This window comes from Streptopelia decaocto, assembly GCF_964273445.1.
Source record: "Streptopelia decaocto genome assembly, chromosome: 1".
NCBI lineage: Eukaryota > Metazoa > Chordata > Aves > Columbiformes > Columbidae > Streptopelia > Streptopelia decaocto.
The window spans coordinates 124,452,576-124,468,569 of NC_138663.1; the positions used below are offsets into that span (position 1 = coordinate 124,452,576).

Below are 15,994 nucleotides of genomic sequence, written 5' to 3' on the forward strand. Positions count from 1 at the left end.
CCTGGAGGGAAACCGCAGGTCTCAGGTTGGCGTGCAACCTGCAAAGGCAGAATTTGTTAAGCAGCCTCTAAATCACGCGTGTTTGGGTTCAGGGTGCTTTTCTGTGAACGCCTTGCAGCGGTGGGGCTTGCATTTCTGTACACAACACCGCAGAGAGGCAATGGCCCGCCGAGGCCCCGGGGCTCCCGAGGGCGTGGGGGACTCCTGCAGCGGCGGGCAGGGCGCCTTTTGGGAACGGCTACTCAGGGTGCCCGAGCGGCTCAGGGGGCAGGTGATGCAGCAGGGAAACACCCGCACAAGCGCAACCCCCTCCGCGCTCTAAGGCTGGCCGGGGTAGCCGAGGCCCCGAGGGGCCAGGACTGGGCCTGTGGAGCCGCCTCACAGCTCGGGCCTGACTCCTCGGTGGCCAGGCCCAGAGGGAACCGCTGCGGTGGGCAGCGAGGAAAACGGGCGGGCCAGGCACGGCGGGACGCGAGCCGCGCCCGGGTTGCCGGCGCTGAGGCCGCCCGCCGGGGCTGCACCGCTCGGGCGCTGCCGCTAGGGGTCTCCGCTGGGCGGGGAGGCCGGGCCGGGCCGCACCGCCCGCTCGGGGGCGGGCCGGGCCATCAGCTGACCGGCCCCGCCGCGGCGCTCGGCTGGTGCCGCCGCAGTTCAGTCCCTCTCCCCGGCAGAGGTGCAGCCCCGCGGATTTACAGCCGGACCCCGCCGCGTCTCGCCGGCCGGCCTCCCTCTTTCCCTTCCTCCCTCCCCGTCCCCCGCGATGCTGCCCCACTTAGCCCTACTGCTGTTGGCCTCCGGCGCCGCCCGGGCTCTCGAGGTAAGCGGGGCAGGGGGCGGCCGGGAGGGGGCTTCCCCGCCGTCCTCGTCCGCTTCCCCGAGGCTTTGTCTGCCCGCGGCCGCCCCTGTGGCGTGGGGTCGGCCGCGGCGGGGCGGTCGGGTGGGGGTCGCCGGCGCCCGTCACGCAGCCGGGCACAGCGGGGAGATCCTCGCCCGGCTGCAGTCGCCCTCCCGCCGCCGAACAATAGGGCCGCTCCCGCCGAGTGGGGCGACGAGGAGGAAGAGGGTTGAGAGCAGCCGGGGCGGGCGCCCCCGCTCCCGCCACGCGTGTCCGCGGCGGGCAGCCGGGACCGTCCCTGCCGCCGCGGCAGGCTCCCTTCGCGGATCCGGCTGTCGCCGCCGGGGTATTTCCCCGTTAACTTCGGCCGCCGCCCGCGGAACTGTCTGGCGCGGCGGGGGGCGGTGGCGGGGGTCCGCGGGGAGGGGCGGCGGCGCCGCCAGCCGGCGGGCCGGGCAGGGCGGGGAGGGCTGAGCGCGTCCCGCGGGGGTGCCGGCCCCGCCGCGGGGGTTCCTCTGGCGGGGGCTGGGGAAGGGAAACTTTCCCTGCAGGGGAGCGAGGGGCCCAGCGGCATCCCCCCACGGGGCGGCGGCTGGCGGTGCGACGCCGGGCTGCGGGTACCGTGCAGCCGGGGGCGGGCAGGGCAGTGCCGTGCCTCCGCCGTCGCGAACACACGCAGGTGTGTGGGGTGGCGGTGCGGAGCTCCCCGCGCTCTGGCGCAGCAGCCCTGCGGGGGCGGGAAGGCGGTGCCCGCGGAGCTGCGTGGGGAGGGGGCGGCGGCCGTGCGGCCGTGGCCGTGCCCCCGCGGGCGGGCCGGCGCCCAGCGGCGCGGAGGTGCGAGAAGATGGCGGCTCTGCAGTGCAGCAGCGAGGCGCCGCCGTGCGCGCTGCGGCCGCCAGCAGCCCGCGCCCCTCCGCGGCCGCCCCTGCCCTCCCCTCCCCGGGGCGGCTCCGCCCGCCCGCCCCCGGCCTGGCGGCACCTTCCGCTGGCCCCCCCGCTGGGTGAGGCGCGGGGTGGGACGGGTCCCTCGTACCCCGCCTCTGGGTGGGGGTGTGACCGCACCGCGGCTCCTGCCGGGGTCGGGGGAATTCGGAGGCACCCCGGCGGGGCAGCGCAAGTCCGGGCCTCGAAGGAGGAGCCGGCAAGGGTGGGTGTCGTTCCGCCCGCCCACCCGCTTTCTCCCAAAAGAAAAAAAAAAAAAAAAAGTGTGGGAGGGGGGAGTTACCTCCCGGTCTCCCTTGGTCTCTGGTTGTCAAACCTCAGCCTTCAGAGCTTTTTGTCCTTCTCTGATAATAACCATACCCTTCTGCCAAGGGGGGCTCAGGAGGTGGGTGGGGGTGAGGTGCGTGACAGTGTTTATTCTAAGGACAGCGTGGAGCTCGGCACTCACTCTTGGGCAAGGGGCTGTGGCTCAGGTGCCCTTCACAGGAGAGACCCTGGTACATGATGGTTGAGAGCAGACAACTCTGCATCCTGGCTCTCCATCCCCACCACTCAGGCTGCCGACCACCGGTTTGCACTTCCAGCAGTGGTCTTGCCAGTGTTCAGTGGGGTATGTCAAGCTGAGCAGTTGTAAAGGTGCTCAGAGGTTTAAAGCTTCCAGTTACAAAGCTTGTTTGGGTTTTAGCAGCTTAATGCAATGTTTTGTCATTTAAATGCAATGGAAGGAAATCTCTGCCTTGGGTGCGTAGCTGAAGTAAAAAAATAAGGTTTTATGACCATGTTTCAGGATAGCCCACAGAAGGATGGACATTCCTGTTAGATCCCTGTAGCCCTGGCCTTACCTATAGGTGCGTAGGTATTGCCACTGTCCAGATGCTTCCAAGAAAGGTGGCTTGGATTTTGCACCAAAACTGTTTGAGGGAGTGTCTGTATTCAGAGACCTCTGCAATGGTGTCTGCCTTAGCAATATCCAGAATTTTCAGAGACGTTCTTTGCCTCAAAACGCTTGCTTAGATGGGCACTGTTGTTTCTGCAGAAGCCTTCAATCTTGTTCTGTCATTCCATATGAACATTTGAGGTTTTGAATTTATCCTTCCTTTTGATGTTTGATAGCAAGGTAGGTTTTAACATCTGGTCTTCTTGTGATCAGGCATTTATCAGTCTTGATACTCTAAGGTTGATGTTTTGAAGAAGTAACTGCTTTTATAATACTAAAGTATTTCATAATAGGATTTGCATGCATGCGTTTACTGCACTTGAACTGTCTTCATATGCTCAAGTGTGAAATTTTGATGTTTGAATTAGGCTCTCTTTAGATCTCTTATGAAATGAAACATTTTTCCTGCCATTTTAACAAATGCTTTCTGGAATGCAGCAAAGAACCTTGCTTTCAGAACAAACAGTATAAGGAAGAGGAAAAGCAGGAACAAAACAAATTCTTTCTGTATTACACATGGAGAATTGCATTCTGAAATTACAGGTAGATGAATATTTATTTGTGGAGCTTTAAAGGAAATGTTCCATAGCGATGCTGTGGTGATGCCATAATTGCTTAGCATGTTGCTTCTGCCACTCAGGTGAATCATAGTTACTGGGGTTAGGAAATCCATTGGCCAAGAGCCCTCATAATCTGCAAAATCATTATATTCTTCAGTAGCTTAATTACTTATTAATCTCTTTCCATGAATTTACCGATTTCAGAAGATAAATGCAACAGACAGTAGCAGTCCTTGTGAATTTGTGTGAACAATCTTGGTTTATAAATTAAGATTTCTTCTAATTAGCACACTGAGGTTATCAGGACTTCAGCTGTGCTTGTTCTGCTTGCTGCTCTACTTCCATAAGAGACTCTTCACACCACCTTACTGAAATTAAGTTGTTAAGACGTTGACATCATGTGCTGACCCTCAGAAGGTTAGTTGACAAAAAGTATGTTGCCTGACAGCTTTTTTTTTTTTTTAAACTTGGTAATGTAGTGCTTTATAGGTGTTTTGTTTGTTTTTATTATTTTTTTAATGGAAGACCCCAAATACTTGTTTCTTTGCAATGTGGGAAGGGGAAGGAAGCTTCTCCTTCACTTCCATTAGGGACTTTCATTTCCTTTTCCCATTAGTTCTGTTCCCAAAATTCCCTGGCAAAGGTTCGACATTTGTTCAAGGGTCCCTTTTGCATTTCCTATTTAAAATGCTGCTGTGCTGGGGCGGGTAAGTGGGACAGGGCAGGTGCTGTGGGTACTGTTCCCTTGCCACAATCCTTGGCAGTCGGGTGAACAAATTAGGGGAGTGAAAAAAGAACATCTTTCCAGTTTTTCTGTTGTTTGATTAACAAATATCATACAATTTTGAGACTCTTCAAAAGCATTTTCTGGGGGGAAAAAAACTGATCAGCCATTGTGCTTCTTCACAAAACGCATATGAAAACATGAGGGTGATGACAAGATTTAGAGATCTTTTTCCATGAGCTGTTTATGTGACAGACGCAAGTGATTTTTCTTAATCAGTTCTAATTGAGCAATGTTGAGTTGCATGCAAACCTGCAAGAACTATAGATCATCTTTGATGGCTTTTTATGGCTTTCTCTTTGCATGTGTTTAAACTGTAGAGGATAAAACTTACAAACCAAATTGTTTTCTATGAAGAACAGGTATGTTGATTTATTTCAATTGGCAGTTCTTTTCCAATACAAAGCTCAGCAAAATACCTTCAAGCATACTAACTTCATGTAACTGCCTGATGAATTTGCAGGTGGCTCTCTGGGCAAGAATTTTCCTTTATTTTTTATTTTTTTTTTTTTTTTTTAGTGACTCAGTAAAATAATTAACACAAGTTGCTGGGTGTGGAGATGAGGTCAAGAAATGAGTAGATAGGATCACAGGATCCCTCAGGAGGTCTCTGGTCTGCCCCCCCACCCCTCCCAAAGGAGGGCCAGCTCTGGGCTTTCTGCAATTGAGTCTTGAAAATGCAGCTCCAAGGATAGAGCCTGTGCAACCTCGCTGGGCAGCCTGCTCCATCCACAGTTTGGTTGGTTCACCCTCTGGTTTGAAGCAGGTCTCCAAGCTGTTATTTGTTTGTTTTTAAGGTAGTGTCTCTAGGCTTAATTTACATCCTCAATCCTGAATACTCTGAATGTCATTTTGACATGTCGCATCTTCAAAAAATGTATGTAATAATCGGGAGTTGAAAAAAAATGTATTTGGATTTAATTAAAAAAGTATTTCCTGTCAAGCGTCCATGCATATGTATTAACATGTGTGCATACACGTAATGCATTAAAATCACCTAATGTGTCAATATAATGTATGCAAAATATTGAAATCTCCAATTTAATATATGGCATTAATCACATGAATATAGTGTATATACACATGTGTATGTGTATAGGCTATATTAAACCAGTAGTCACTTACCTCCTTATATCCAGGTAATGAAGAGGTGGAGTTCTTGACTGCTACTGATAAAAATATAATTGGGTTTACATATGGTAATAGATTCATTGAAGTTGTTAGGTGAGCTGTCTGGTGTGGTTTTAACACAAGTCTAGAGCTGTGTGTTATTGGATTTAAATTCTGAGGATTTTGAAAAAAAGAATCCTGTGGTGTAAGAAGATTAAAAGTAAAGCAAATTGAAAAAATACCGAATGACTTTCCGTAAGCTTGGTTAACTGTTCAAGCGTGCTCTTGCGATGAGAGTTTACAACAGCTGCTGCCAGGCTGAGGATTGCCAAGAGCAATGTTGATACCAAGCTTGAGCATGGAATAATTTGGAGACAAAGGACTTGTCTTCAGCGAAGTCAAAACTTTTGCTCTGACCTGTTTTTAGTTTTTGTTTAAAACGGAATGAAGTTGGTCTCGTGAGCCCTTGTTCTCACAGCTTGGTCTGGAATCTGCCCTCCTTCCCTGACTCACCTTCAGAAATACCTGCAGTTGAGGTTTTGAAAATGTGTTTTCCTCTCTTTTTGGCGATGCCAAACCACCTGAGAATATCAGCCAGTAATGGCTGGTGTGAGGTTTTGAGTTTTCAGCCCTAAATAAGTCACTTGTCTGCCCTTGATTGTAATGTGACATTGGTTCTGAAACCTGGGTATTTGTCATCTTCGTTTATTAATTTTGATTAAAAACCTTTAGAGAGCTACCTGACTATTAAATCCTGCTGTGTTCTATTGTAGATTACAAAAGCTCTGGAGTTACCTCGTTACCAAAAATAGCTACTTTTCCTTGTGAGAATTTAGCCATATAACAAATGAGAAACAAAATAAATGGGGATAATGGCCTCTGTTCTAGGGGATCAGTTTGAATGACAGCCAATTAGTATATGTATATATACACGAGTGTTTGTTTAAAAAATAAACATGACACCTCAAGCACCTTGCTGTATAGAGGATATAGGATTGTTTTGATACTGCACTTTGTATTAGAGCAAATACTTGAAAGTGATTCAAGTTAAATACAAAACAAAATTTCACATGATGGAAATAATGGGTAAGGGTCAATACACTTTGCAGTATGTAATTAATGCCAGTGTCTTGCGGTGGCCCATAAAATGGACTTCCTGGATGACAAGCACATGTTGGTGTGTGAATGTAAAGATATTAAAATAAGTGATGCTTTTTAGAAGGGTGCAAAGCTTAAACCAGCTACTGATGGTAGGGACACTGCTCTTCTACAATTGTGTGCTGCAGGTTTCTTGCCCTGCCGTGACTAATAGAAACAGAAGTGTCATAGATTATGGGTATTGCTGGTTTCTTTACTTTAGCTTCCAGTGTAACAGCATTGTAAGCACTATGACTTCTTCGACTGAGAAGCAGGACCTTGCTGGGCTTCCAGCAAGTTCAGGAAAACTTGATCTTCTCTTGAGGACTTAATATTAAAGGATAAGTGAAGATTGCAGTGATTTACAAGGCTTTCCAAAAGGAGCAAACCTTCTGGTCAACTGATGGCATTCCATGGACTGTGGGACAGCCAAGATTTCAACAGAGGAGCCAGCGTGCTTAGTGGTTTTGTAATCTGGCTGCTCTTCTCAGGCGGTAGCCAAACGCTGCCGTTTGGCGGCAACCCACCTAGCTCAGGAGCTGGCTGCCCAAAGCTGCTCTTGCTGCTTCTGCCAGTGGCCACACTCTGTAAAGTGAACTTTTCAGCTCTCTTTGACACTTCTCTAGGTTGTTTTTGCAATCCTGTGCCTTATGAAAGGAAGGAGCTGTGCCATTTTTGGTGTCATCTCCTGGCAAATGCTTCAGAGACCTGAGTCAGAAAATGGCCACAAGCAGTTGAACTGGCCCAGCTAAAAGAGCAGGCAGCTGCTTTGGGGAAGAGCACCAACCTCTGAAACCACGTTTGCTAAAGTTTACCTTAATAGTGTGTAATTAAGGTGCTAGTCTCTTTGCCTTGCTCTGGTGACCTGCAGCACAGGGCGTGAACAGTCTTTTCACACCTGACACCTCGGTTCCCAATTGTAAAAAGTTGGCATCTGGTCACTGCAAAAGGCAAAAATCCCCAAGGAGCTGCATTCAGAGATGGATAACTCCATTCAGTTCCCACTGACTCATTTTGAGCTAATCCAGGTAGGAATTCCCTGATCAGCCTTTACTGGTCTGTTTTCCCCTAGAGCAGAGCTTATCTATTCAACCACAGCAGATAACATATGACAGGAGTGGGGCAGAACTGGCTGCACCTGTTAGTAAAAGCATTTAAAATTACTCCTTTTCACAGCAGGCTACTAATGTGATCCAGTATGGCAGTCTGTAAGATTTATGTAATTTTTATTTGGAGTTGCAATTAGTAAAACAGAGCACGAATCTGATAGGAGTTTAAGATGGGGGCAAGGGTGAGGGTGAGAAAAAAAACCCCTATTGTTTGGGAACTGTATTAGTTCAGGACTTCGAGGGTTTTTTTTGAAACTGAAACAGGAGTTTATGCGTACACAACTCGAATTTAGGTAATACAGTTATTTGGTGCTAATAGATTTGAAATATGCCATTAGTTTATTTTTTCACTGTGAGGGTGAAAACTGACTCCTCACCCATCTTCAGAATTTAGGAACAGTATTTAATGGACACCCATTGGAAAAATAGCAATGGGGCAGGATTTTGGAGTTATTTCCAATCTCTTTGTCAAGTTACCACATCATATTTGTTCCTGCAGCAAACCACCTCTTACCTTCTCAGCCCATTTTTAAAGTAGAAATTGTTCATTCTGAAGATCTGACCCTGTAAAATTGATTTTTCTCTAAATTATGAGCTCTGCAAAAGGGCTGCTTTTTTTTTATTTTTTCCCCCTCTTTCTCACCTACCTTGTCAGATACCATAATGCCATTCCAAGACAAACAGCTAACTTGAGTTCTTCCTTAGTTATGTAAATTTATCTGTAACTGGAGTTTTAGATCTGAAATATGGTGTACTGAGCTGATACAGTAGTTTTATTGCATTCCGCTTTCTCGTAATTTGAAAGGTATCTTGAAAAAGTACATTTTTTCCCTATGTCTCACCTCAAAATATGGGGAAATAGATTTTTGATGTATTATTGTTAAAGGAGTGATTCTATTGTAGTTAATTTTCGAACCTTCTCATAAGCTTAGTCATGGCTTCCAGGGCTTTCTTTGCTCCTTGATACACATCCCATATAACACCTGTATGTTTGTTTAAGTACACAGTGAAAAATACAGCATTATCTAGGGGAAGGTAAACCAAGGAAGATAAGAAAACTGTAAATGCAACAAAAAGGCTGTGGCTTTAAAATGACGTTCATTGTTTTGGGGATTTTCCTTTTTCTTTATAGGTGATGTAAGTTTAAATGTACTACATGTCGATTGGTTGTAGTAAAATTGTTGAGCACTTACGATATGTAAAATCAGAGGGTTTTGTATGTGCATAGCATTAGTAAGCATCTAGACCTGTAGCATTCGTTAAGCTGCAGGGTTGTTTCGAAGCTTTTTTGATATTCCACCGCTCTGCTATGTGTGCCTTGTCTGTCCTCTGCCCAGTTCTCTTAACTAAGAAGTGCAATAAAATTGCTTGTAATGACATGTCTTTCAGCATCCTAGTTTCATCGGTTTCCTTTCGCCAGTTCTGTCTTCAGTGCCATTAAATCTTGGAAGGGTAATATTGATCTGAAGTTGCTTAGGAGCAAACTTTTTAAAACAAGAGTTTTAGAACTCCAACTTTTCCTTCTTTCAGAGTTGCTTTGCTCCTAGAACTTCATTGCAAGCAACTTGGTGGTGGGAACTTGCCTGTAATCCCAGTGTCCAGAAGAATGTGATTTACCATGAGAAAGTCAGCTTTACATCATTTAAAAAAAATAGCAAGCCAAAACCCTCTCAAACTTTAGCGTTTATTATTTAAATTTAATGCAAGAGAGTAAGAGGGGGATTGGAAAGCCTGACAAGTCAAAGACCAAATAAGAGACCGACAGTACATGTGCGTGTTTGAGAGAGTTTTGAGGACTTCTAAATCTTCCCAAGGGGACCTGGACACTGGCACTTGGTTTTAAATTAGTTTCTACTTTGGTGTTGTCTCTTTCTGTTTCTCATAGCAGTAATACAAGCTGTGGGGAATTTTTAAATTTTTCTTGCTAGCTTTAATGCCTGAAAAGCCAGTTTCTCCTTTTCCGTGTTCAGCATGTTGTTCTAATCGTGGTGCCATCTCTGAGTTGTTGAGGTGAAGTGTTTTGTCTTTGCTGGCCTGTCTGGCCTGTTTGAATCCAGGCTGAGGTACCATCTCTGATAAAAATCAGCACTTGCTTGCTTGGGCCACAAACTGTGTTATTTTGGTGAACGGCCAAGATGAGATGGGTAGATGCCCATGATGGGCAGTTCCTGCTGTGTGGTCAGGGAGGGTTCTGGTCATTATCAATGCTGATAGCGAGCACTGGCACTGAGCTGCTTCGTTAAGTCTCTGCTCTGATTATGGGGGGGTCTTTCCTTTGGGCAGAGGAGCTGACGCCTTTCTGAACGTATTTGCAAGAAAACCCTGTGAACAGCTGAGCTTGGAGAGAAAATGTAATCTCTGATACAAACAGCACATTAAAATGAAATGAAAGCATTTTATTTAGAAATCGCAGTCTAAACTATTTCTGAAAATGTATTTGAATGAGGTTTAGGATTTGTCAAACAGCTTTAGATTAATGTAGAGCTACAGTACAAATTAAAAACTACTAAGTTCCTTTTTAAGCCAAACAAAACTTTTGTGGGCTATGGTCAAAAAATACAGAAGAGCAAGACCAGGCCCTGAAAACTGAGGCGGATGTGTGTCGTCCAGCTCATGTGAACCATCCCCCTTCATTTCAGTGGGGCTGCACACACTTGAATATAAATGCATGCCTAAGTGTTTGCAGTTTTAAGGAAATTGTATCTCTTAACTGATAAGAGGAAGAAAGCTTTAATTAAGCTGTCACTTAAAAAAAACCTTCTGAGTTACAGTGGCTGTTTTGTACTATTTAATAAGCAGAAGGACGAGATGTGATTTAAACAGTGCCTTAGTTGCCTTCACAAAAAGAAAATACTGGCCATGGAAAGGCATGCCAAGTATCACTGTCTGGAAGGCATTCAGGTAGGAAAGCAGGGACGTGTTCGTGACAGTACAGCCTTGGGGCAAGCTGAGAAACGAAGTAATTTTTTTTTCCCCTCCAGATGTGAAGACTGTGCAACTATTTTTTCCAGAGAGGTAAATATGAGATGTGGGGCTCCAGCATGGTAAACAGAAGAAATGTAATAGCCTGTGGTGTGCAGGAGGAGGTCAGATCAGATGTTCTCTGTTCAAATAATCGGATTTAAATTCTGTACCCACAGGGAACTTCCAGGGCCTTTAAACATACACCCCGAGGGGAATACATTGGTGTCTGGTCATACAGTGTTTTGTAGAGTATAACACTCTTTGCAAATGCAGCATAAGCTATTTGCTTGCTGATTTTAGGATATGGGTTTTGGTATTATCAAAACATAATTAAGCCTTAAATTTGATTATTTTTATTTTTTAATCTGTTGTGAGTTAGCATTTTCTGTGACAAACTGCTTAGTATGGTTTGAGATTTCACAGATATAAAAATGCTTTAATATTTGCAGAACTGCTTAAGGAAACAGTTGGAAAGTGTCTGTTCTTAGTGTTAAATTGTGATTAAAAAAAAAAAAAAAAGAGTGCTAAGTTTTCTGAGCCCTTGAAAAGTCTTATTTTTTTTATCAGTGGTGGTGAAACAAAACACGCTGGAGCTGGCAGGCTGGGCTGTTTGGGTGTGTTTCCCATGCTGCTGGGTAGTGCCGAAGGAGTTTGGATTGTATCTGCTTACAGTTGTCTTTGCTTCATGCATTCAGTCCAGCTCCCTGGCTTTCTGAAACAGAAATTTTAAAGAAAGAAAGAAACAGTTTTTAAGGAGTTGGCTCAAGTTGTAAATGACCTTAACAGATAAGGAGTCCTTATACATTTTCAAGTGTTCTCATTTTTTAAATGTTTGAGCCTGCAAAAGAAAAATCCTTGGGAGGATAACAACTAAATAATGTATCTTAGGAGCGAAGCGATAGCTCCCCGGTGTATCTGTAGCAGCTGAGGCTGGTGTAAAAGGCCATGTGAGCCTTTGGGGAATGCTGCATTTAAGCTGGAGCACAGGCTTGGTTTATGTTTCTTACTTACTGATTTTTTAATTACAGGGAATAATTTGGGCAAGGAAAATATTTTAGATTTGAGGAACTGGTCACATCAGAATTCTCCAAGGTAAATTTCAGTATGGTACCCTTGCCCCTGCTGCCAGCATCTCCTTGGAATTAGGCTTCTTGCAAGGTCTGAGCTCGTCCAGGGAGGTGTAAGGAATCTTGAGAAATTATGGGTCTCTTTGCTTATCTCACCTCTTGATCAGAGTATGATTTTTTCTTGTTGTTGTAATATGTTCGTTGGAAGTCTTAAGACTTGCTTTGAATTCTTGCCTTTACGTTGCTATTTACAAAGGTTGGGTGGGGAGACCTCTTGTGTTCTCCTTGCCCTTGCCAAACAGTATGGTGCTGATGCTGCTCCTCCACAGCTCTCCAGCCACCCGGTTGATGTTGTCAGGAGCCATCCCTCTGCGGCTTGAGGAGCTTTTGGATGTTTTCCACAGAAATGAAAATTCCTGTTCTTATTTACTGTGCAGTCAATAAACTCTTTTGTAATTCTTGGTTTGTCTTTGGGTCAGGGCTGCCTCTGCCAGGGCTTTTTTGATACTCAGCTGTTTTTGTCTTGCTCTAACAGTTTCAGTTATTGTTTCAGGGGAAACAATGCAATATAAGATTAACCTCAAGAAAAAAAAATCAACAAAAGAAAAGGAAAAAACACCCCAAAGAAACAGCCGCCCCCATCCCCTAATTCTCACTCTAGCTGTCTGTCTTCGAGAAGCATATGGTGTCTCTGGCTTCCTAATTCAAAGACTGCTTTTAATCATGTCAGCAGCCAAATTGCTGGTCTGCCTGCAGGTGATCTGCAAGGGAAGAAAAAAAATATTACCTTTTATGCTTCTCTGTGGTTTATGTTGTGAAAAACAGACTAAATGGTTTTCCTGAGTTGCTGGGAAGAGGCAATAAACAACTTATTGAGTGTTTTTTGGAAAATTAATGAATCTCTCCCAAGAATCAAGCGGAAGACTAGGGAGAAAGCCTTAGGATTACTAATTAATCTTTGGTGGTTTAGTACTTCCTAATTAAAATGCCTATAAATTTTAGGTAACACATATCTTGAAGATTCAACCTTCTACTGCTTTGTTTGAATTAACAGTATATGTTGTAGGATACCAAGTAGTCTTGCTCAACCAGGTGATATAGAAGTCCAGGATTGATGTTTTTGTTTGTTTCTTTGTTTGTTTCACTCAGAATGTTCAGAAAAGAAAGGAGGAGTGTTTTCAGCCAACCATTCCCATGACTTCAATTACATGTCATAAAAAAGCACATAAAAATTCCTTTGGGAAGTGTCTCTGGGTTTTTAGTCCTATGCAGTCAAATCATTGGGGGCATCTAAATTGGTACAATGTTGGGAACATCAAAGGCATTGAATCGTGTGTGCTATGTCCCCCTTGTCATTCTGCTTGTGCTTTGAAAGGAAAAAAAACTTATCTGGGACACAAACAGCAGGCAGGTTGTGCATAGCCTGCCCGGCCTGTTGGGATGTGGCTCATTAAGTCAGTGAGAGATGCTTTGCTATGTATGATTTTTACCTTTTCTTTTAGGAAACCGGGGGAGGCACAGCTTTCTGAAGAACTTCCTTTAAAATAATGTTTGTTTCTAGAAATGTTATTTTGGAGAGGTTGTTTAAATTGGAGGTGAGGAAGGGGTGGGTGTCACTAATTGCAAGTTACGTATTCTGGCTACACCTTTCTGTCTTTCGGAGAGTGTTTATTTCTGTAGTCAGCAAAGCTGAGTATCAAGGGCAGAAGATACAAAGAGAGTAGAAGTGAAATAGAGACTTACCACCTACAGTTAAACTGAAATGTTGTATGTCTTTTAAAATGTATTTGTACGAATTTGTGCTAGTGGTTTGTTTCAGTCTGCTTAGAAACTTGCCTTCACCCTCTATCTTTTCCTCTCAGACCTGAAACGATACTTTAAAAGTTTCTTAATTAAAAACAAAAAACCCCAAACCAAAACAATGGCAAAAAACCCACAAACCCCAAACCAACCAGCCAAGCCATGAATTTTTGATTTCATGGGGTTCTTTTTGGATGTGGTGTTTTTTGTTTCATGTGTGTTTTGTTTTGCTTTACCCGGCACTTGGTAGCTCCCTCTCTGACATACCTCAAAAATATTCTTGAAACTTCTCAGACTGATTCTCCCATCTTTGTTGAATCGTGTGTATTGTACTAAAAAGTGTTTCTGGTGCCCAGAATAGTAAATGTTGTTGGTCTTTTTGTTTTCAGTCTTAGGCAGATTACCCTGTAACAAAAACGGGCAAGTGGCTTGTAAACCAACAGTTGACAAGTAAATTGCATGAGTTTCAATATACGTTTTAAAAAAAAAAATTGAAAGGATATAATGGTGTTGTTTTCAAAAGCAGCACTCTGGTTATGAATTTCTGTTTGCAGAACAGAGTAAATAATGCAGTTCTACAGCTTGCATTGTTTTGATTAGGTGTTCAGAAATGCGTATCATAATTGCTGGATCATTGGCACTTGCAACAGGCAGCTGCGATTTTTTGAGAAATTGCTGCCTTACAGCATACCACAGGAGTGTTGGAAAAACGAAATTTTATTTTTTCATAGTTAAGAATGCAATATTAATCAAGGAGAGCTTGTCATTTGGAATAAAAGGGCTTCATCTCACTGAGGCTCTACTGTCCCCTCAATTTACAGTAAATTTTTAGCTTTTAGCTGGTTTCCATGTTAATGCAAGGGAGGTTATGACTTGTGTGAGGAAATAGGCTGCTTTAATCTTGTGGATGTGGGTATAGATACTGCAGTTGTCATATCATACACATAGGTTTATTTCTTTTTAATGAAAAGGTATGTTTTTATGTAATGGTGGTGGTGTGTGGTTGTTTTGTTTTGATTGTTTGTTTTTTTTTTTTCTTCCCCTAGGTGAGTTGTTAGACCCATGTACATAAATCCTTAACACCTTCCCCCCACTGAGACATTTAGTATCTCGAGTTACCTGCAGAACTAATTCTGAGTTAGAGAATGGGTTTGGTTGCCTGAAACTGGTTGAAATATGCAGCGCAGTTGTACCTGAAGGTACACATAGAACAAATATTTTATTAATGCTGGGTTAGTGGACACACCCATGTCTCTGGGTGGATTTCTTTCTCTTCCTAGCTCTTAATCATGGGAGGAGATGGGAAAGATGCATTAAAATTACATGCTTTGCTTGTAATAGTCATGGTTATGAAAGGTGATCCTCAGTACATGCCTGCATTGGCTTTGGTGCTGGAAAGTCTTACTTATGTTGGTTCTGCTTGGCATGTCCCCTGCTTCGTCACTGCTATACCTGTCACTTCTGCTGCTTGGCCTCTGCTTCCCTTTGTTCCTCAGCCTCAAAGCTGGGGTGTGGGCCATGGATTAGCATCATAGAATCATTTGGGTTGGAAGAGACCCTCAGGATCACAGAGTCCAACCATAACATAATGGTAGCACTAAACTGTTGTCTCTAAGAACCTCGTCTAAATGCCTTTTAAACACCTCCAGGGATGGTGACTCCACCACTTCCCTGGGCAGCCTGCTCCAGTGCTTCACAACCCTTTCTGTGAAGAGTTTTTTCCTAATATCCAATCTAAACCTTCCCTGGTGCGACTTGAGGCCATTTCCTCTTGTCCTGTCACTTGCTACTTGGGAGAGGAGACCAACACCCTCCATGCTACAACCTCCTTTCAGGTAGTTGTAGACAGGGATAAGGTCTCCCCTCAGCCTCCTTTTCTCCAGGCTAAACAGCCCCAGTTCCCTCAGCTGCTCCTCATCAGACTTGTGCTCCAGGCCCCCACCAGCTTTGTTGCCCCCCTCTGCACCCTGTGTGGGTTTCTGCTACATGCTGTGACTGTCTCCAGGAGCGGCTCTCTTGAGCCCTCTGAAGGGGTGGTGTTCCTGCCATCTTGCTTTAATTTTTGGTTTGCGGTAGCATGTGGGTGTACTTGACTCGGATTGTTGTTTTCCTTTCTCCACGTGTGAGCACATACAGTTCCCACACAGATAATTTTTCTGAGATGTCAGAAGGAAACAATTTTCTCTGGATTAAGCTTACTTCTCAGTATGATGTTCTTCTGAAGTAGGGGTGAGTGAATGTCTACCAATTCCCTTCTCCTGGGGAAGTGATGCCAGACCAAAGAGTAGGCTCTGGCAAGTCACTGCCGTTCCCCTACTAGCTGCATCTTTTTGTCAGATTTCCCGGTTCTTTTAGGAGGGAAGGCACTCCTGATAGTTGTGAACAGTTGTTATGGCTTTGAGGGCTTCTTTTCCCAATAGATACCAGTTCTGAATGAATGGCAGTGGTTGTCAGTTTGCCAGCAGGTCTCATAGGTCTGTGGACTGTTCCTGATAACTTTGCAAAAGTAAGCTAAGAGACCAGCTGCCATAAGCCTGACTGTTTTGGACTAGGATGGGCATTTCCTCAACCTATTTTTAGAGCCTCTTACGAGGTGGAAGCAATCGTGCTGAGCCTCGTCTGGCGGTGCGGCACCTGCTGCTATCAGCTGATAAGCCCCATTGAACAGGCATGTTAAGCCTCAAAGAGGAAAATGTTGTCACACTGAGCACAGAGGATGGAATAGGTTTGTGTTGAGGTATGGAGGGAG

The 15,994-nt window shown here is 45.1% G+C and overlaps 1 protein-coding gene across 2 annotated transcripts in view; it reads left to right on the plus strand.

Moving 5' to 3' along the window:
- The first annotated feature begins 625 nt into the window (after nt 1–625).
- APP (amyloid beta precursor protein) overlaps nt 626–15,994 on the plus strand; it is a 219,281-nt gene continuing 203,912 nt past the window's right edge. Inside the window, exon 1 of one of the 2 annotated variants that reach the window (XM_082043208.1) lies at nt 626–817. In XM_082043208.1, the coding sequence (XP_081899334.1) occupies nt 761–817 (57 nt within the window). In that variant the 5' untranslated portion in view covers nt 626–760. The remainder of the gene's footprint in view (nt 818–15,994) is intronic. The other variant, XM_082043207.1, reaches the window with a different exon arrangement.